A 21,427-nucleotide genomic window follows, 5' to 3' on the forward strand; every position below is an offset into this window, starting at 1 on the left:
CTAACGGGCGGGACACAGCAGACAAAGGGACGGTTCGCAGCCTGGGGGAGCAGAGTTGACGTCACGAGAGTTCATCACTTTAAAACTCATGAATTGTTTATTTCTGAAGTTTTCTACTAAATATTTTCATATAGTGGTTGACCGCGGGTAACTGAAACCACCAAAAGTGAAACTGGGGATAAGAGAGCCCTACTGTAACCATTTAAAATCCTCGCGTCTGGAGCCCTGGGACTTGTGGCTAGTTTGGTAACCGAACTTTCTCTTTCCGTCTTCTATCTTGACACAGAAGTACACGCGTCCTATTTTAGCTTCTCATGACTATTACTAAAAGGTACTGTAGCTTTCAGACTGTTCCTGGGAATGTCCACCTTCACGGCCTGCTGCTGAACCCTTAGGTTTTCATCATTTTGGAGTCCGTCACTGTCATGTCTGTAATGTCAAGAAGGGAGAGAGAGAGGTTATGTGAAGGGCTGCATTACAGTGAAAAGACGCTACTGTTTTCTAGATAGAACAATCTCCCTTAAGGGACGTTCACACCCTTCCTCATCTCACTCCCCCTAAGCTATTGCGAATGATTGTTCTTGGTTATTTGTTCCTTTTTTTTTTTTTCTTTACAGAAGCACACAAATCTCTTGGAACTTTTGAAACAGCCACTAGGGCATTTATATGTTCAGTGAGCATTTATTTAGCAGGTACTGTGTGCCAGGTTCCCTTCTCCCCAAGAGAAAAGGAACAAATAACACAGCCCCTCCCTCTCAACAGGCCCATCGTCAGGAGTGGGTACCAGTCTTTGCGGCTCTGATTCCATCCACCAGAGACTTGCACTACAGACTTAATGCCTCCGTGAGAAAGATTTCTCATGCCCAAACTAGGTCTTCCTGGTCCCCCCCCCCCACCAAAGGGCGTTTTTCTTTCTTCTCCTTATTTTTATATACTTGATCTAAAGATGAAACTGAGCAGGACTCTATGGGACCTTCCCGGGGATGACCCCTCTTTTCCCATCACCCTGCCTCTTGTTTGTAGAAAATCTTTAGCTTCCTAGACCTTCCCTGCATTCTATAGAGCAAATTTCATAAGAGAAAAGAGAAAATGCAGAAACAAAGAAAAACAGTCAATCAAGACAAAATGATCATAGTTTAGCTATAAAGCAAAGTAAAGGAACTTTAGTTCCTCCTCAAGGGTTACAGATAATATCCTGAGCCATGTGCTTGAGCTGTTTGGCAGATACTAAAATCCCTACCGGAGAAGGCAATGGCAACCCACTCCAGTACTCTTGCCTGGAAAATCCCATGGACGGAGGAGCCTGGTAGGCTGTAGTCCATGGGGTCGCTAGGAGTTGGACACGACTGAGATACTTCACTTTCACTTTTCACTTTCATGCATTGGAGAAGGAAATGGCAACCCACTCCAGTGTTCTTGCCTGGAGAATCCCAGGGACGGGGGAGCCTGGTGGGCTGCTGTCTATGGGGTCGCACAGAGTCGGACACGACTGAAGTGACTTAGCAGCAGCAGCAAAATCCCTACCAGGTGGAAGAACTTAACTGCATCCTGACCACCAGCACATGGACCCCAAACCGGTTACAACCAGAAGGTTGATGATGCTGACTCTTGAAATACCACCCAAGCTACCTCACCATCAGCTGATCAGAAGAATGTCCTCAAGCTGATCAGGCACCCTACAACCCTCAGCTCTAATGCTGCCTTTAAAAGCCCTTTCCTAAAAGCGAGCATGAAGTTCCAGTCTTTTGAGCACAAGCTGCTAGTTCTTCTTACTTGACTAAGTTACTCTACAGTATGCTGGTCACCACATAAAGTGAACCGATAGGTAGAGTTTGGATATTTTAATCTACATAATCCATTTTATACGTTTTCAGGTCTGTATTGGATTCTGTGCTCAGAACTGGGCTAGGGGCTCTGAGATTTGTAAAAGCATTACCAGGTTTGGCTCCTAACCTGAGTGTAGACGCTCTTAATACAACTCTTTTCAACAGATTTTATTGAACATAATCACTTTATACAATAAAGTAACTGAACATATTGGGATGCACTTCAAGACATGTGGGAGGTCGGGAGACCCAGGCAGCTTTGTCCCTGGAAGTGAAAAGCAGAGATAATCCACGGAAGGCCGAGCACAGAAGTACACACGAGACCACAGGAGTTTGTGAATCAAGTATTTATTGTCTTTGTGAGCTTTGTGCTCAGCACTACTCAAACATTATGGGCAAATACAGAAGAGTCAAGAAATTGGGAGCCCACTTCAGAAGTGACATTCAGTTGGGGTCCCCGTGCACTTCATAGTTAGAGTGCAACGGGAGCAAGTTCCTATCATGGCAGCTCGGGAGGGGGTTCATGGAAGCCCCTGGGGCTAGTGTGATATTGTCAGAAAGACGGTGACCAAGCAGCTTGAAAGTAAAAAGGCAACGTCCTCCAATGGCTGTCTGGATTCTTCTCTCTTCTGTAGCCCTGTCACTCTGAAGAAGGCATGTTCTGGTCCAATCATGACTGGGGAGAATCACTGGAGTACCTAGATTAAGTTAACGTGAAGAGAGCATGTCCTCCTTTACACTTGAATTAAACCCAAGTGAACAGTGCATGCCAGGCTCCACCTCGCAGCTCCATCCATTCACAGGCACGTCCTTAAGAGCCATCCGTCCAGATTCCACACACTTGCTCCTGCCCTGTATCCTTTTTATCCATCTCTAGCAACACAATGGAAATTTCCATTTCCATTACCCCTGAACAGCCTGTGAGGCCAAAGACATACTGTCTCTATTCTCAAACAGAAACATCTCTTTAAGGAAACAGAAGTCAAGTCCTAAGGCGGAAACAAGTACTAAAGGTGATGCAAGGGAAGATGCCTTCTTCTCAGGCATGCATTCTTTGGACAGCTTTTCCTGAACAGAGCCAGAGCTTTGACATTTAATGACATTCTTATCATTGCCTATGTTCTGTACTGTGAAATTAATATTTACATGCAATCAATTCATCTCAAGAGGAAATAAAAAAGATTTTTCTAAAGCGAAGTCTGAACATCATCAGTATTTTGGAATCCTGAATTATTTTCTCCTTTATTCAAGTCCACAGAGCCATAAGGATTTTCTTCACTGCTTGCTTGATTTTTCCTGTTAAATAAAGTGAACTCACCTTAATATCATGATCTTAGAGTGACACGGCCTCCCTTGGACTCCAATGGCCCAGGTATCTTTTCCATCTCAGCATCTTACCACCTGTACTCATTTGCATACCAGTCCCCTTTTAATGGACTGTGGGCACCCAGAGTGCATTGAATTCACTTCTTTAGCCCGATGATCAGTTGGCACGATGGTTGGCAGAGTAGGAGACTGGTTAGGGTATAAGCTCTGAAGTCTGAGAGTGGAGGCCTCTGTGCCTCAGTCTAACTATTCAGAAAATGATGGCAAATATGTAAACTCAGTGAAATAATGCTGGCAGAGTACTCACAGTATCCGGCATATAATCCCCAATAAATATTAACCATTATTATTATTTTTAGGAACTCAGTGGTCATTTAGCCAATCACTTCATTATAAAAAACTTCCCTACTAAATTACCGATTTCCAAAGTATGAAGGTCAGGATGGGCCCGCTTTGTACTATGACACCAGCTTTAGAAACCAAGTGCATATCTTCATGTGTCACTGACTAGCTGTGCAAACTTGAGAAGGTTTCTTGGCCTCTCTGAATCTCTGTCTTATATATACATGAACATAATTACATAGTTATATATTATACAGTTGCTGAATACATTAATGTAAGAAATACATAAGCAGTCTTATTTTTCTGTGTAGCTTCTATTAATGCAGTGTATAGCATGAAGGAGGAGCCCAAAAAGAATTTCTCTGATGAATGAACTTTGGAATAGCGTCTACATGCAAACCTGTACTATGTAGAAGAGCACTTCTCAAACTGTAGTGTGCATATGAGTCACCTAAGGGCCTTACTAAAATGCAGATTCTGATACACTGGGTCTCCAAAAAACTGATCATTTTTCAGAAACAGAGTCACAGACTTATGGTTACCAAAGGGGAAAGGGAGGGGAGGGATAAATAAGGACTTGGGGATTAACAGATACACACTACTGTATATAAAATAGATGACCAATAAGGGCCCACTGTATAGCACAGGGAACTCTGTATTCTCTAATAATCTCCACGGGAAGAGTCTGAAAAAGAATAGATGTGTGTACATGTATAACTGAATGACTTTGCTGTATACCTGAAACTAACACAACATTGTCCATCAACTATACAACTAATAAAAATTTTTTTTAACTGACCATTTTTGTCAACTTTAGGAAGGGAACTTGGAAGCAAAACAAGTGACAGGGAAACTCTATGTATCCTTTTGTATTTAAAACATTTTTACTATATGAATATATTTTTGTCAATGCCTAATTTTAAAAATGAAGTTATTTGTGGAAACAATATAGTGAAGAAAATTAAGCAAAACAGACTAGTGCATATTAAAATTAAAGAACACATTTAAACAACCTAATGTGTGCAAAGAGTTTTGTTAGGTGTTATAAAATATGATTAACCTCAATTACACAAGCTCAACAAAAGTAAACGCTATCTCAAGATCAGAAAACAAATCTAGTGGCAGGGCACAACTATACATCAGGCCTCTGTGATTTAAATCCACAGTGAACTTGGATCTTCAACTCGAGAACAATTTAGAGGGTGCCTGACCCATGAACTGAGGGTATAGTAAGGCATCCGAGCCATGGGAGGAGGGATGCAGAGGATTCAAGCGTAGCAGTTTGGAGCAAATCTCAGAGCTCATTCTTGAACCATTTCACAGTTCAAATCCATCACTAATGCATTCTCTAGGATCACTTCTAGACCAAGGAGGACTCCTCAGTAAGGATAATCCCCCCCGAGCCCACTCACCACTGCAGAGCTTGGAGTGCCTTTTAGCAGTAGAGAAATGATGCTGTGGCCAGGATGGAGTTTACTGGGGCATATCGGTAGTAAACTCCAGGCTGGAGATCTGTATGGTGGGGCCTGCTAGGGTGGCGAAGTGCTGATGAAATCTGGTAAACTTCTAGGGGGTGCACAAGAATATTTAGCTGTGGAACTGTCCACATATGTAATTGGCTTGTACAACCTACCACTTACTGCAAATTTTCCAGTTAGTTTTCCTGAAACTGTTCTGTTTTAGGATAAATAAGTCCAAGAAAGGTCACTTACTTCCTTCGATCTCTGATCCCAGTGAAGATGAGCACAACAATACCAATCACTACCACTCCCATCACGACCCCAAAGATAATCAGCCATATGGTGACAGGTGGCTCGTAAGGGGGTCCCAGCGTCGGCTGAATCCCCAGAAACTCCAGGCTGTTGTCATCCAGCTGGAAGACATCATTGATACGGTCCCGGGACAACCTATTCCCAAAAGCAAAATACTCAGGCAAAAGAAAACAGTGCAGTTATTTACTGCCTATATCACTGTCTCCAAAAAGATTTGATAAGGCTTACCCAAAGAAGCAATGAAATCAAAGTCAATAACCAGGTTCACTGACAGATTTGAGTTTTAACAATCATACCTCTTTCATACCCTGTGATCTAGATTAGGTTTGGAAACAGCTTCACTGGAAAATGAGGTTGCAAGTGTGGAAATGTGCAGATGGCTGGCATTTGTTCATTTGTGACTACTGTGTTGTAAAGGTGAAGTTGCATATTTGGTAAGAATTTCCCTTCTGTTGAGGTATGTCTACAATGACTTTATATCAAATAATGGAAAAGGACAATTGGATCCACCTCTTCTACAGATGAATCAGGCCCTATATACAAGTCTCAACAGCTGTATTTTCCAAATAAAAGGTGTTGACATCCTAATAAATGGCAGCTCTGGGGAGGAACACGGGGGAGGAGCCTTTGCCAAATTCTCCAGCACTGTGTTGGGATAGGCCGAATTTCATAGAGGGAAAAAGGATGAAGGTTACTTTTAAAACAAAAAACAGTGAAATGTTCAGTGTTCCAGGTTGAAAACCAAAGTGTCTGGCATCCCATTCTCCTGCCATTGAATACAGTGCAGGTCAGGAAGTCAGAGTCCAGCCAGAAAGAGAGATCCAAGCAGCAACCTCCATCTGAAAGAGTCTCGTCACTCTGGAAATACAAAGTTTGAGGACTCCTCGGAGCTTGCAGGAGTGCTGGGCTCCTTCGTGATGATCTCAGCTAGCACCTTCCCTCAAGACAAGTCTTGTGGAGGCAGCCAGTGAGTCTGGGTGTGCTTGGGTTGTAAACCCCACTAAGCCAGATTTTCTAGGCCAACTCTGCCCAGCAAGTTTTGGTTCTGCTTCTAAAGACGACAAGCAGCTCAAGAGCGCCACCTAGTAGCATTTCCCATAGCAATGGTATATTAAGCCTTTTTTTTCTTCTCTTCTTTTTTTAATGACAAGGGGAAACATCAACATCTATCCAGCCTGGTGGGCTACAAGCCACGGGGTTACAAAGAGTCGGGCACGACCGAGCGACTAACACTTACTTATTTAGTATCTAAGGAATCCTGTCCCTGCCTGCCTTGTTTCAGACTTTGGTTAAATGAATTCTGCATCAAAGTCCCTACAGCAATGATGGCGACACCTGCCCAGGTACCCTCTGCCTACCCATTTTCTGGGCGTGCTGGTTAGACTTCCTTCAGCCGGGACCTGCTGCCTTTGCCTGAGAGCATTCTCAGGCTGCAAGATTCAGCCCTATCCGCAGGCCAGTAAGGCTGGGGAATTACTGTCCCCTGTCGTGATGGCACCCCACTCCGGTACTCTTGCCTGGAAAATCCCATGGACGCAGGAGCCTGGTAGGCTGCAGTCCATGGGGTCGCTAAGAGTCGGACACGACTGAGCGACTTCACTTTCACTTTTCACTTTCATGCATTGGAGGAGGAAATGGCAACCCACTCCAGTGTTCTTGCCTGGAGAATCCCAGGATGGTGGAGCCTGGTGGGCTGCCGTCTAATGGGGTCGCACAGAGTCAGACATGACTGAAGCGACTTAGCAGCAGCAGCAGTACGCAGTTCTCAACCAGTGACTGATGGGAAGTGGTGAATAAATACCCCAGCTCTGATGGGACAATTCAGGTGCATATTCCACACCATCTCCCAGAATTCCCAGCAGAATGGAGTTCTAGCTGCCCACGGTGGTAACTTGCTCATAACATGTCAGGTTACCTTCCTTCCATTCTGTCTCCTGTCCACACTCCTCAATCCATTCTTCCTGAGGTTACTTCCCAATTAAACTACTTACTTTCAAATCCTTGTCTAAGGACCTGCATCTGGAGAAACCCAATGAAGGCAATCCCCTTGCTATGCGATCCTTTTGGAATTAAAACCCAAGTTTTTCAGATGAGGAAAAACACGCAAATGACTCAGAACAGTGCCTGGCACCTTTAGGAACACACAAATCATTTCATTACTGTTGTTGTTGCACTGGGGCCCCTGACCCTTCTATCCTGCATTTGAAAGTCAAGTATCACCTGATGGCGTTTTCAACTTCAGTTCTCGGAATGATGTCAGACACGTTGTTAGGTGACGTGACAAAGAACTTGAAGGAGATCCTTGGTTTCTTGTCACTCACCCACACGTTGTCTTCTCTGTGGAGAAACAAAAGAAACATTTTCCCTGGTGGCACAGAGGACACTGTGAAGAGAATGCAGACTTCTGCTGCTGGAGATGGGGGGGACAATCACAGGGTAGAGTGGAGAGCCCTGGAGCAGGACCCGTCATGGAAGGATGTCACTGTCCCAATAACCTTAACACTGCCCAAAGCACGTGAACTCAATTCCCTAAGGTGTGAGAGCAAGTCTTGGCATGATTGGTTCTGCTACCATATAAGAACCACAGTTTTTTTTAGTGATAGAAATACTTCAAACAAAGCAGCGGAAGAATCAGCGAGGAATCACTGGTGACCCAGGATTGTGATAACATGGTGGGCAGCGATGGCTCCCTTCCATGGACAGAGGCGGTGCCCTGATATCTTCCAACCGGGCCCCTCCTGGCAAAACTCGGCATGTTGCCCCCACAGGTGAGGGTGAGGAGTGGGGTTTACAGTAGGATGTGACAAGACTATGCTCTCACAGCTGATGAGACTGATCCTAATAAAATGCAAGGCAGGGACTTCCCTGGTGGTACAGTGGATAAGAATCTGTCTGCCAATGCAGGGGACAGGGGTTCGATCCCTGGTCCAGGAAGATTCCACATGCCACAGAGCAATTAAGCCTGTGACCCACGACTATTGAGCCTGTGCCCTAGAGCCAGCCAGCCCCAACTACTAAGCCCACATGCCTCGTGCCTAGAGACTGTGCTCTGCAAGAAGAAGCCTCCACAATAAGAAGCCTGTGCACAACAAAGGGTAGCCCCTTACCTGCCACGGCTAGAGAAAGCCCACGTGCAGCAATGAAGACCCAGCGCAGCCAAAATGAAAACAACGAATGTTTACTAAAAACCACTATGAGGTACCATTTCACACCAGTCAGAATGGCTGCAATCCAAAAGTCTACAAGCAATAAATGCTGGAGAGGGTGTGGAGAAAAGGGAACCCTCTTACACTGTTGGTGGGAATGCAAACTAGTACAGCCACTATGGAGAACAGTGTGGAGATTCCTTAAAAAACTGGAAATAGAACTGCCTTATGACCCAGCAATCCCACTGCCGGGCATACACACTGAGGAAACCAGAAGGGAAAGAGACACGTGTACCCCAATGTTCATCGCAGCACTGTTTATAATAGCCAGGACATGGAAGCAACCTAGATGCCCATCAGCAGATGAATGGATAAGAAAGCTATGGTACATATACACAATGGAGTATTACTCAGCCATTAAAAAGAAATCATTTGAATCAGTTCTAATGAGGTGGATGAAACTGGAGCCTATTATACAGAGTGAAGTAAGCCAGAAAGAAAAACACCAATACAGTATACTAACACATATATATGGAATTTAGAAAGATGGTAACGATAACCCTGTGTACAAGACAGCAAAAGAGACACTGATGTATAGAACAGTCTTATGGACTCTGTTGGAGAGGGAGAGGGTGGGGAGATTTGGGAGAATGGCATTGAAACATGTATAATATCATGTATGAAACGAGTTGCCAGTCCAGCTTCGATGCACGATACTGGATGCTTGGGGCTAGTGCGCTGGGACGACCCAGAGGGATGGTATGGGGAGGGAGGAGGGAGGAGGGTTCAGGATGGGGAACACATGTATACCTGTGGCGGATTCATTTTGATATTTGGCAAAACTAATACAATTTGTAAAGTTTAAAAAAAAAAAAAAAAACCCAAGGCAGATCATGTGGTTCAGAGCGTTTCTCATGCAGAAGGAAAGCCAATGGCCTTAGAATGGCTTTGGCGGTGCACACACACTTTCTTCTCACCTTCCCATCCCCATGCCCCAGTCTGCCCCTGACCGCATCTCCTACTTGTCTTCTATTAGCTCACTCTGCTCCAGCCACAGTGGCCTCTTTGCTGTTCCTTCAATAGGTGAAGGATGCTTGTTCCTCGGGATCTTTCTACTTGCTATTTTTCAAGCTGCAACATTTTTCCCCATGGTCTGCACCTCTGACTCCCTCTCCTGTTTCAGCTATTTGTTCAAATACTACCAAGGTCTTCCCTGACCATTTTAGTTAAAATGTAACCCCCCCGCCCACACACACAACCAGCAAGCACTCCCTTGCCCATTTCCTATTGCACTGTTCTCCCTAGGACTTATCACCATCAAATTCTACTATATTTCATTTATATATTTTGTTGACTGTCTATAACACACACACACACACACACACACACACACAAAATAGATACATTAGAATACAAGGTCAATGAGAGCAGAGATTTCTGCCTTTTGTTTTCAGTGCTGAGGGTGCATGAGAGCATTTGGGGAAAAGAAAGGGAGAGGAGAGAAGGTGGGGGGGAAGAGGTGAGGAGAGGGCCATTTAATAATAACAAAGCTCTTCCATCTACAAGTCAAATAAGTCACAAGCATCCCTTAAAAAAGGTGGCCCTAATTCCAGGAGAGCAATGAGGTTTAATAGTTGTTAGGAGGTTTTTCTCAATTTCACGTGAATAAAAGTTGAAGCATAAAACTTTCTGATCCAAGAGTAAGGGAAGTACTGATTGAGAGCACAGCACATCAACTCACCCAAAAAGAACGGTCTCATTTCTGGCTTCTGAAAAATACTTTCTCATGGCATATGCCACAGACGACTGGAACAAGTACATTTCGTTGTCATTCCATTCATACTGAAAATTCACAACAAAAACACTGCTCAGTAGAGATCATGGGGACATTAAAACCTGATATTCCACAAGCTTTTTTTTTTTTTGGCCATGCCACGCATCTTGTGAGATCTTAGTTCCCAGTCCAGGGATTGAATACACACCCTTAGCAGAGAGAGCTCAGAGTTCTAACCACTGGACCACCAGGGACTTCCCGCCATGTGTTAATTTTAAATTGTCTAATATGCCAAAGATTCTAGCTCTGCATAAGGTCAGTGACCCCCAACTTGAGTGTGCACTGGCATCACCTGGAGGGCTTGTCAAATCACTGAATTCTGGAAAGCCTCAGAGAAGACCTGGAATTCTGCGTCTCTAACAAGCTCCCACGGAGAAGGCAATGGCACCCTACTCCAGTACTCTTGCCTGGAAAATCCCATGGACGGAGGGGCCTGGTGGGCTGCAGTCCATGGGGTTGCTAAGAGTCGGGCACGACTGAGCGACTTCACTTTCACTTTTCACTTTCATGCACTGGAGAAGGAAATGGCAACCCACTCCAGTACTCTTGCCTGGAGAATCCCAGGGACGGGGGAGCCTGGTGGGCTGCGGTCTATGGGGTCACACAGAGTCGGACACGACTGAAGCGACTTAGCAGCAGCAGCAACAAGCTCCCACATGGTGGCAATGCTGCTGGTCCAGCACCAATGCTTTAAGAACCACAGGGCTCACTGGTCCCTTGAATTTAACTTAAAGTAAGCTGAAATAAGCACTCTAGGGCAGGTTTATAGATGGGAGTTATGTGTGCCATTGGTTTTGGTTAAAACATCCATATACTGTAGACAAGTATGCTGACCTTTTACTATTTTTATAGCAAGTTCTCAGACATGTGTAAGTGTAAAAGAAAAAGAAACTTCAAGTTCAAAGGAAAAAATAGCTTTTTGTAGACAAGGTAATTCTTGTTTTCCAGTGCTAAACCAATGGCTTGTGTAAAATTTGTGTAGTCCAGGAAAAACCTGTTCAAAGAGAAAAAAAAATTCACCCTTTCCTCCAGTAGATGGCAGTAGAGATCATGAATAGCACAAAGCTTGCCTCTCTTCCCTCTTTTAGGAAAAACAATTACAGGAGATAATCGTACTAAATGAAGCAAGCCAGACAAAGACAAATATTGTTAAGATATTGCTTATATGTGGAATCTAAAAAAACGATACAAAGAAACTTATTTATAAAACAAATAGACCCACAGACATAGAAAACAAACCTAATTAAGATTACCCGATGGGAAAGGGGGGAGGAAAACATTAGGAATTTAGGATTAACAGACAGACACTACCATATATAAAATAATCAACAAGGACATACTGTATAGCACAGAGAACTATACTTAATATTTTTTAATAACCTATAAGGGAAAATAATCTGAAAATATATATATATGTATGTGTATAACTGAACGGATTCTGGGCCTCTGAAACAAACACATTTTAAATCAACTATACTTCAATTTGAAAATGTTACATTTTCAAAAGAAAATTTTAGCTGTATATAAAAAAAAAATTCAAAGGATTGCTACATTGAATCCAGCTTGATACCACTCATTTATTGGGAAAGTTGCTTTAATAGTAATAATATTATTAATATGGCTGTGGTGTTGGAGAAGACTCTTGAGAGTCCCTTGGACTGCAAGGAGATCCAACCAGTCCATCCTAAAGGAAATCAGTCCTGAATATTCATTGGAAGGACTGATGCTGAAACTCCAATACTTTGGCCACCTGATGCGAAGAACTGACTCATTGGAAAAGACCCCTGATGCTGGGAAAGATTGAGGGCAGGAGGAGAAGGGAACAACAGATGGTTGGATGGCATCACCAAGTCAATGGACATGAGTTTGAGCAAGCTCCAGGCATTGGGGATGGACAGGGAAGCCTGGCGTGCTGCAGTCCATGGGGTCACAAAGAGTCGGACACGACTGAGCGACTGAACTGAACATGGCCACTAATATTCTGGTTATTATTTCTATATTTAAAAAGTAAAGGCTAAGTTCTCAATATAGTATCAAAAATCCAGGTGGACTTTGCTATGAAGTAGCTTGAACTGGACAGTTATTCTGGCTAAAAGTATAACTCCACTGTCATCAAAGCAGCCTGTTGCTCTGTGAATGGGCCTCAGAATATTACACCATCTAACCCTTTGAAGACTATTTACTAATCCCTCACTGCATGGAAAGAGAACAGGGGAAAAAACATGTCAAGAAAAAAGAAGATAATTGAAAAGAATCCTGATCTACTGGATACTTTAAATTAAAATTAAATTTTATCAGTCCAAGGAAGAGTTAATAAAAATAGGACAGAAGGAGAAATAACCCCAGAGACAATGATTTCTAAGAAATAGGAACTTGAACTTTCAGATTTGAGAAGTGATACACCTCCATTTTATACTTGTTTCTGAAATCTTCATTTTTTACTCCTACTATGGGCTTCCTTGGGTGCTCAGTGGTAATAAATCTGCCTGCCAATGCAGGAAACCAGGTGTGATTCCTGGGTTGGGAAGATCCCCTGGAGAACAGAATGGCAACCCACCCCAGTATTCTTGCCTGGAGAATCCATGGACACAGGAGCCTGGAGGCTACAGTCCATGGGGTCGCAAATAGTTGGACATCACTTAGTGACTAAACAACAGCAATGACATGTTATTTATATTTAGATGTTTTGCTTATATATGAAAATTACACTACAACTCCTGTGGAGCCTTGGACAATAGTTAACTTCCCAAGAAAAGTGTGGGGGTAGAAATGCCATCTTTGACTCTATCCAGTGAAAAGAACAATTTTCTGTAGCACCTTGGACTGTTTTATCCAATAATGCCAGGTTGCTCTCTAATCCTGCAAAGCCTCCTGGGTGCCACACTTCCATGCATGCCTTTGATCTCCATCTGCCTGAGGCAACCCTCTCCTCTTTTTCCCTGAAACAAAATGCTTCAAACTGGATAACCTGAGACAGGTGTTTAGGAGAAAGCAATAGCTGATTAAAGTAATTCACATGAAGGTGTAAGTAATCTGATTTTCTGTAAAACTTTTTGTTTTCCAGAAATGCATCTCTGCCTCAGTGGTTCTCAAGCTGTGCTGTAATCAAAATCACCTGGGGAACTTTGATGACTTGATGCCAGATGCATGCGTGCTAAGTCGCTTCGGTGATGTCCAACTCTTTGTGACCCTATGGATTGTAGCCTGCCAGGCTCCTCTGTCCATGGAATTCTCCAGGGAAGAATACTGGAGTGGGTTTTGATGCCACACCTCAGAGCAGTAAGTCAGAATCTCTGGGAATGGGGCTGAAGCATTAATATTTTTAAAAACATCTTGAATGACTCCAGTGTGCAGTCAAGCTTGAGAAACAGTGGTCTGAATTGTTGCTTCCCAGTCTTTATTGTTCGGAGAAGGCAATGGCAACCCACTCCAGTACTCTTGCCTGGAAAATCCCATGGATGGAGGAGCCTGGTAGGCTGCAGTCCATGGGGTCGAGAAGAGTCGGACACGACTGAGCAACTTCATTTTCACTTTTCACTTTCATGCATTGGAGAAGGAAATAGCAACCCACTCTAGTGTTCTTGCCTGGAGAATCCCAGGGACGTTGGAGTCTGATGGGCTGCCGTCTATGGGGTCTCACAGAGTCGGACACGACTGAAGCGACTTAGCAGCAGCAGCAGTCTTTATTGTGTCTACAAACCACCTGGGGGGTTGTTAAAGCGCAGATTCTGATAAAGCAGGTCCAAGGCTGGGGTCTAAGATTAAAACAAGCTTCTAGTACCTAGATGATTGACTAAGACAAAACAAAGCCAAACTGCCTACAATACTTCTAAAAGCAGTCTCTAAAAATATAAACATGTCCTCTTCCTCAAATACAAGTAATGGGGACTTCCCTGGTGACCCAGTGGCTAAGACTCCAGGCTCCCAAAGCAGAGGGCCTGGGTTCAATTTCTGGTCAAGGAACTGGATCCCACATGCTACAACTAAGAGTTTGCACGCTGCAGCTAAAGATCCCACACGCCACAACTAAGACCCGGCACAGCCAAATAAATATATTTTTTAAAAATACAAGTAATTGTGATTAGAGTGAATTGGGAGGGTAGGTATTTGATACTTTATATGTTTTCTCACTGATCTTCATAATACCTTCAGAGTCACAAGGAAAACAGAGGCATAGCTAATTCAACAAGAAATGTATTACTGAAAAAACCAACTCAAATGCCAGAGGCCAGAATCTAGGGCTTTTTAAGAGAACCACGTGCCCTTTCATCTTTTCAACTGCACTGAAATGGGCTTGTTGTGCCCTAAATAAGGGAATGCACTGAAAAGTCATAGATGCGCTATCTAGAATACTCACAGCATTTTCTCCAAGAGCTGATTTTAGGCTTATCCTCACTTTGATGCTTTGGTCAGAATCTGATTAAAGAGAAATAACAGACTGTTGTTAAAGACAGCAGATTAACCATGTGTGTTTATTTCCTTCCTTTCCCAAGATCCCACTAAAGTGATAGTAAAGGAATTTTTTAAAGGTATAAACACTCCTTTGGAAAATGAGAAGGTATGGAGGAGTGGTAAATGCTTTCTCAAGGGTCAGAAAGCCATGGTGTAATGTGTACACATGAGCAGTAGAGACCCCCCAGAGAATCCAGGAGAGGCCTGGGATTCAGGTACAGCAGAGGCTAGGAAGAAGATACTGGACTGAAAACAGGGAAAATGAAAGTCTAGGTCTGGTTATAGCCACTTAGGGGAACAGTTGATGCTCCTACCCCATGAGCTCTTGCTTAGAAAGTCACTTGGAGGCTGTGCTGCAGCAAAATGGGAGGTAATTCATGAAAGAAGACATGGCGTCAGGAAGGGGTGGATTCAACCCAGGACAGCAGCAAAGGCATGACTCAGGATGAAAACTGCGGTCCAGATTGAGACCGGAGGACTCTGAGAGGGAGTTCTTTAGGAAAAAATGAGACTGAAAAGAATAGATACGTTGGAATAGTTGGAGAAGAATATAGCATAGACAGCAAATTAGGCATGCAAAAAAGTGAGGCAATAGAAACTTCAGGACAAACAAAAAGCTACATTAAAAAAGATATAAAATAGTATATTACTCGGTTCTGCAGGTATAATGATGCAAATATTGGTAATTTCTTTACTAAAAATTATGTTAAATTTCATTGGGAGAATGGGAAATGGAGGCAGAAGAGTAGGCAGAAGTGCATGTCTAAAACTGAGCAATGGGGAAATGACAATATAAACAAACTGTTTAGAAATATGGATGTAGCTGCCAGAAAGAAGAGGGGACTGCATTAAAATTGTTAAACGTATTTGCCTTTGAAGAGCAGGGTTCACATACAGTGGGTTGGAAACTGTTAGACTCTTATTTTAAATATGGGGCTAGTAAAGCAGATTGAAAACAAGAGGAGGGGAGTTTTCACTGGGTCGGGTACACAGTAGGTGCTCAACAAATGTGTTTCCTCCCAGAGAAAATGGCATCTGCCACCATAGTACAGGGGGTAGGTAGAGGGAGAACACACTCAACTGTGTAAGTCCCATGAGAGTAGGGCCAGAGAGGACTAGGGAAGCAGAAAAAGGGCCATTCGAAATGTGTCAATGCCATCTACTCACATGGAGTCCATTCCGTGCTCCATCCCACGAATGAATTCCTGTTCTGCTCTTTCAGCCAGGTAAACAAGGGCTCAAAGTAGTTGAGCAGGGGTTTTACATCCATAGTCTTTATGCCCACAATATTTTCCAATGCTAAGGTCCAGGGTTCTGATTTTCCAAGGCGCAGCATTTGGCTACAAAAAAAAAAAAAAAAAGCGGGGGAAGGTGGGTTCAGGGCCTTTGGAAGGATTCCAGATGTACATCTGTTTACATGTTCAATCTATGGTTACTCCTCTTTGGTTTGACTAAGTTTGCTCCTGGCAAATAAGACAAGAAGGCATGGTAAAAGATGTATTCATCTTTTAATCTCTCTTCCCTAGAGAGCTCTCTAGTTACGACATGGGGAGAGGAGGTGGCCTGTCTAGCCATCACAGGATCCAGGTTCCTGTGTGATCACAGAACAAACATTGAATTCATGGATGAAGACGTTTTGAGTCCCCAAATTTTCTTTTTTTGGAACAAAGAAATCAAATTCAAACCTAGGCATGGAAATGAGTAACATTAAATAGGATGACAGGTTCAGTATTTTTGAAGCATCTCTTACAGCAGCCTCTGCCCAGCTTCCGTGGAATTTGAGATATCACATTTGAACAGGGCACCTTCATGTTTAGCTGTTTTACAAAGGGCTTCATGAAACTGGAATTGATAAATGGTCCTTGTGTAATACCTGTAAAAGAGACAAAGAAAAAAAAAGAGTTGTCCCGTGTGTAGTTTCTGTGGTAAAGTCATAGATTGGGACATATATTTAAATTTCGAGGCCCCAGCAAGCAAAGAAATGTCAGTTAAACCTCTTTTCACTCAAGAAAGACCCAAACACAAACCCTATAGACTCATCATACTTGCATTTATGTGTCAGCTGATAAAAAGGCCGCATTATCTTGTTAAATGTGAGCTCACATTTGTATTGTTTTACTGATTTACAGCCTTTTCACATAACTGATGCCAATCAATCCTTCTGGCAAATCATCAATATTATTTCTACTTTACAAATAAAGAAACTTTGAGACTCAACAAATTCAAGATCTGGAGCTAATAGGTGAAGAACATAGATTTGGGGACTTCAAGTTAAAAATGCTCTATTACAATCACCCTGAACTCTGCCAGTAACAAGGAGACAAACAGAAACATTTCTATTGCTCCCAAGGAGACGATAAATTCCCTGTTGGTGGAGAAAAGGAGCTCATATAACTTTTGTTGAACTCAATATATCATGTTCAGTTACATAGAATTGAAACTGAGGTTCTAAGGGGGAGGTGAATGGAGATAGAGAAATTAAAGTTGTCATTCTGTCTACAAATTCTAGAAGTGAAACAGAAGAAAACTGTCACTTACCGGATGAATGAGTAATCTTCAGCCACATGGAACAGACACGCAGGATCACAGTATGTCTCATCATGGGGCAGAGGCTCCACCACTCCGACTATCTCTCGCCTTTGGAGGAAAAAGAAGGTATATTAGCTGTGGGTCACGAATTGAGAGAAGGTATAGATGGTGCCATTGTGCAGTGCCATCAGTCAATGGCATTTCTATTGGAATCTGTGGTCAGGTGAAATTGAAACAGTGTAAAGAATTACAGAATAAAGCCCATCATGTAATCATCTCTGTTTTTTGTTACTTCAGCCAGTATATAACATTGAAAAATAGCTGTATCATCAAAACACCAATTCATAAAGTGTATTATGTGACCAAAACCATACAGTGAAAGTCCTAAAAATTCCTCTCCTGCACCATATTTTATGGGCTCCTGGTAGGCAGAATTTTCTAAAATTGAAACATCACTGATTCTTCTGATTGATCTGATTCTTCAAGGTCAGCTCAAATGCCCCCTCATCTGTGAGTCCTGCCCCTGACCCCAAGCACCTGCCACCACAGCAAGCCCTCCAGCTCCCTAGGCCTTCTCTAGCTCTGCCTCCTTTGCCATTTCTCTCTCTGTTTTATAATTATTCACATACAGCTCCTTCTTGCCCTGGAGACTTGAGCACCTAGCGGGCAGGGCTGTGTTCTGGTCATCTTTATAGTTCCAGGGCCAGCCGCAATGCCCAACGCTAAAAAAAGACTTCATGTGGACTTATTACATGAATAGAGTACAATGAACCATTTTAATGGCCTGATTCCATGTACCTTTGGAAATAAACTAAAAGGGGTCAAAATTTAATCAGGATAAAAAGGTACAGAAACCATGTATTTGGCATTGTTTGAATACATTTGTCCTTTCTGATTGTGGGATCGTGATAGACATAATTTTGGTAATACTTAAATGCTAGAGACAGTTATTAGAGATGCTGTCTCCTTCCTCCCAAGGAGGATTTATGTCAACAGAAAGAATCTTAGCAGTGGCACTGACTTCAACTTATGGACATGGGGCTAAATGTTATAATTGTAGATCTTCACTCCAAAAAGGAAAAATAAAGAAAAATCATTAACAGAAGTCTGACTAACATGGTGGGGAGATCTCTTTTCTTCCTTCCATCTTCCTCAGTAGTACTTTCATCATTATTTCATCCATGTCTGAGCCAGGCCCTGTGCAAAGCACTTGGGATATAGTGATGAATGCCGCAGCACTAAAACTACAGAAAGGCATCACCATCTGTGGCCCAAATGTGACAGGCTTTCACTGGCTTGGAATTCTCTCCCTTCCCTTCTATGTACACCTGGTTAACTCCCACACTGTTCTCAAACCTCAGCTTGGATGCCTCTCCTCATCTGACTCACTGGCCAGGGCTTTGGATCCCCCCTTGGATGCTCACGGATCCCCACACCCTCCATCACAATTCAACACACTGCAGTGGTTTCATTTTCCACATCCCTCCATAAACTAAAAGCTCTTGGAAGTCAAAGAGAACATCAAAAACGATCAGCCTCAGATCCCTGGTGCAAACGATCAGTCTTGGATCCCTGCTGAAAGAAAAGTGAAAGTGAAAGTGAAGTCGCTCAGTCGTGTCTGACTCGTTGCAACCCCGTGGACTGTAGCCCACCAGGCTCCTCCGTCCATGGGATTCTCCAGGCAAGAATACTGGAGTGGGGTGCCATTTCCTTCTCCAGGGGAATCTTCCCTACCCAGGGATCGAACCCTGGTCTCCCACATTGCAGGCAGACGCTTTAATGACGCTGGTGCAAACGATCAGTCTTGGATCCCTGGTGCTTTACCTAAAATATGGGGTTATTAATTTTTGTTTCAAAGAATGGACAAAATAAAAAATGGAAATGAACACATTGATTACTTCCTAAATAATATCAGAGTTTAACGGGTGCCTCAACATGCAAGAAGATAGAGCATGAGAAATTTCATCACTTGACCCTGCTTTTGAGTGAGTGGGCAAAGCCAAGGAAATGTTATCTGAGAAGGCACCCAAATGGAGACTTAATAAAAAGCAAGTAGTTATGTGAGTGTGTGTGTGTCTATATAGGCCAATTAGATGCTTTTAAATAAACAGCAAATTCATGAGAAAACATTTTACTGATTGCGTGCACATTCACTGACTTACTTCATCTCCCACCACTTTTCCATCCACTGCTGTTTGGGAATTTCACCCTTAAAGACCATCCACCTCCACTTTTCTAACATGTAAGTAAATGGTAGAGTTCCAACAATTGTAAGTGCTTGTTTGAGCAGGAAGTTTATTTCTGTTTCTGAAAGGAAAATGGGAAAGGATAAATATTAAGATGAGGATGACAGTAGACATTTCGTGTTCAATGATTTCCTAATCTCAAGATATTATTCCTCAAGATATACTTACTATAAGCATGATCACATGAGAAATATTGACAGTGGACATAATAATATGTATTTATTCATTTTCTCAGCTGAGGGATTTGAAGTAGGGTGAAGCCTTGGATAGAACAGGTTAAATAAATCCACAAGTAACCCTCTTTTTTGCATTAGTTTCAGTTGCCTTCCTTAACTACCTCTTGTCAGAGCTAAGTAGGGCTATTTCGCCTGCTTTCCTAGTCATACTATTTATTCTTGTAAGCTCCATGAAGGCAGTGACTGTCAATGTCTCATTCAAGACTATATCTAAACTGGTGTCTGCTACATGAGGCCCTGTGTGAGTCTTTGCTAAATAAATGGATATTAAATAGATGTGGCCAAAAGCCAGTAAACCAGGGAGGAAAAAGATACAAAGAAAAAACAGCCTCCTTCCTCTAATTATCCAATAGATAATCAGAAGTACCATGAACTTTAAATTTACTGATACCTTCAGTTCAGTTCAGTTGAGTGGCTCAGTTGTGTCCAACTCTGGGACACCATGGACCGCAGCACTCCAGGCCTCCCTGTCCATCACCAATTTCCAGAGTTCACCCAAATCCATGTCCATTGAGTCGGTGATGCCATCCAACCATCTCATCCTCTGTCGTCCCCTTCTCCTCCCGCCTTCAATCTTTCCCAGAATCAGGGTTTTTCAAATGAGTCAGCTCTTCACATCAGGTAGCCAAAGTACTGGAGTTTCAGCTTCAACATCAGTCCTTCCAATGAACACTCAGGACTGATCTCCTTTAGGATGGACTGGTTGGATCTCCTTGCAGTCCAAGGGACTCTCAACGGTCTTCTTCAACACCACAGTTCAAAAGCATCAATTCTTCGGTGCTCAATTTCTTCACAGTCCAACTCTCACATCCATACATGACTACTGGAAACATCATAGCCTTGACTAGACGGACCTTTGTTGGCAAAGTAATGTCTCTGCTTTTTAATATGCTGTCTAGGTTGGTCATAACTTTCCTTCCAAGGAGTAAGCATCTTTTAATTTCATGGCTGCAATCACCATCTGCAGTGATTTTGGAGTCCAAAAAAATAAAGTCAGTCACTGTTTCCACTGTTTCCCCATCTATTTCCCATGAAGTGATGGGACCAGATGCCACGATCTTCGTTTTCTGAATGCTGAGCTTTAAGCTAACTTTTTCACTCTCCTCTTTCACTCTCATCAAGAGGCTCTTTAGTTCTTCTTCACTTTCTGCCATAAGGGTGGTGTCATCTGCATATCTGAGGTTATTGATATTTCTCCCGGCAATCTTGATTCCAGCTTATGCTTCCTCCAGCCCAGCATTTCTCATGATGTACTCTGCATATAAGTTAAATAAGCAGGGTGACAATATACAGCCTTGACGTACTCCTTTTCCTATTTGGAACCAAGCTGTTGTTCCATGTCCAGTTCTAACTGTTGCTTCCTGATCTGCATATAGGTTTCTCAAGACGCAGGTCAGGTGGTCTGGTATTCCCATCTCTTTCAGAATTTTCCACAGTTTATTGTGATCCACACAGTCAAAGGCTTTGGCATAGTCAATAAAGCAGAAATAGATGTTTTTCTGGAATTCTCTTGCTTTTTCGATGATCCAGTGGATGTTGGCAATTTGATCTCTGGTTCCTCTGCCTTTTCTAAATCCAGCTTGAACATCTGGAACTTCATGGTTCACCTATTGCTGAAGCCTGGCTTGGAGAATTTTGAGCATTACTTTACTAACGTGTGAGAATTGAGGCAATTTGGCATTGCCTATCTTTGGGATTGGAATGAAAACTGACCTTTT

General features: G+C 42.9%; 1 protein-coding gene across 3 annotated transcripts in view; it reads right to left on the reverse strand.

The window, feature by feature from the left end:
- Positions 1–126: 126 nt before the first annotated feature.
- ACE2 (angiotensin converting enzyme 2) overlaps positions 127–21,427 on the reverse strand; it is a 51,771-nt gene continuing 30,470 nt past the window's right edge. For 2 of the 3 annotated variants that reach the window (XM_070365797.1, XM_070365796.1), the window contains 9 exons: positions 19,390–19,534; positions 17,237–17,335; positions 16,449–16,571; positions 15,866–16,038; positions 14,604–14,662; positions 10,154–10,254; positions 7,487–7,603; positions 5,207–5,401; positions 127–429 (listed from right to left, as the gene is read on the reverse strand). In XM_070365797.1, the coding sequence (XP_070221898.1) occupies positions 300–429; positions 5,207–5,401; positions 7,487–7,603; positions 10,154–10,254; positions 14,604–14,662; positions 15,866–16,038; positions 16,449–16,571; positions 17,237–17,335; positions 19,390–19,534 (1,142 nt within the window). In that variant the 3' untranslated portion in view covers positions 127–299. Of the gene's footprint in view, positions 430–1,008; positions 3,123–5,206; positions 5,402–7,486; positions 7,604–10,153; positions 10,255–14,603; positions 14,663–15,865; positions 16,039–16,448; positions 16,572–17,236; positions 17,336–19,389; positions 19,535–21,427 lie in introns of those variants that run through there. The other variant, XM_005903111.2, reaches the window with a different exon arrangement.

The sequence above is a fragment of the Bos mutus genome, chromosome X, assembly GCF_027580195.1.
Source record: "Bos mutus isolate GX-2022 chromosome X, NWIPB_WYAK_1.1, whole genome shotgun sequence".
Taxonomy (NCBI): domain Eukaryota; kingdom Metazoa; phylum Chordata; class Mammalia; order Artiodactyla; family Bovidae; genus Bos; species Bos mutus.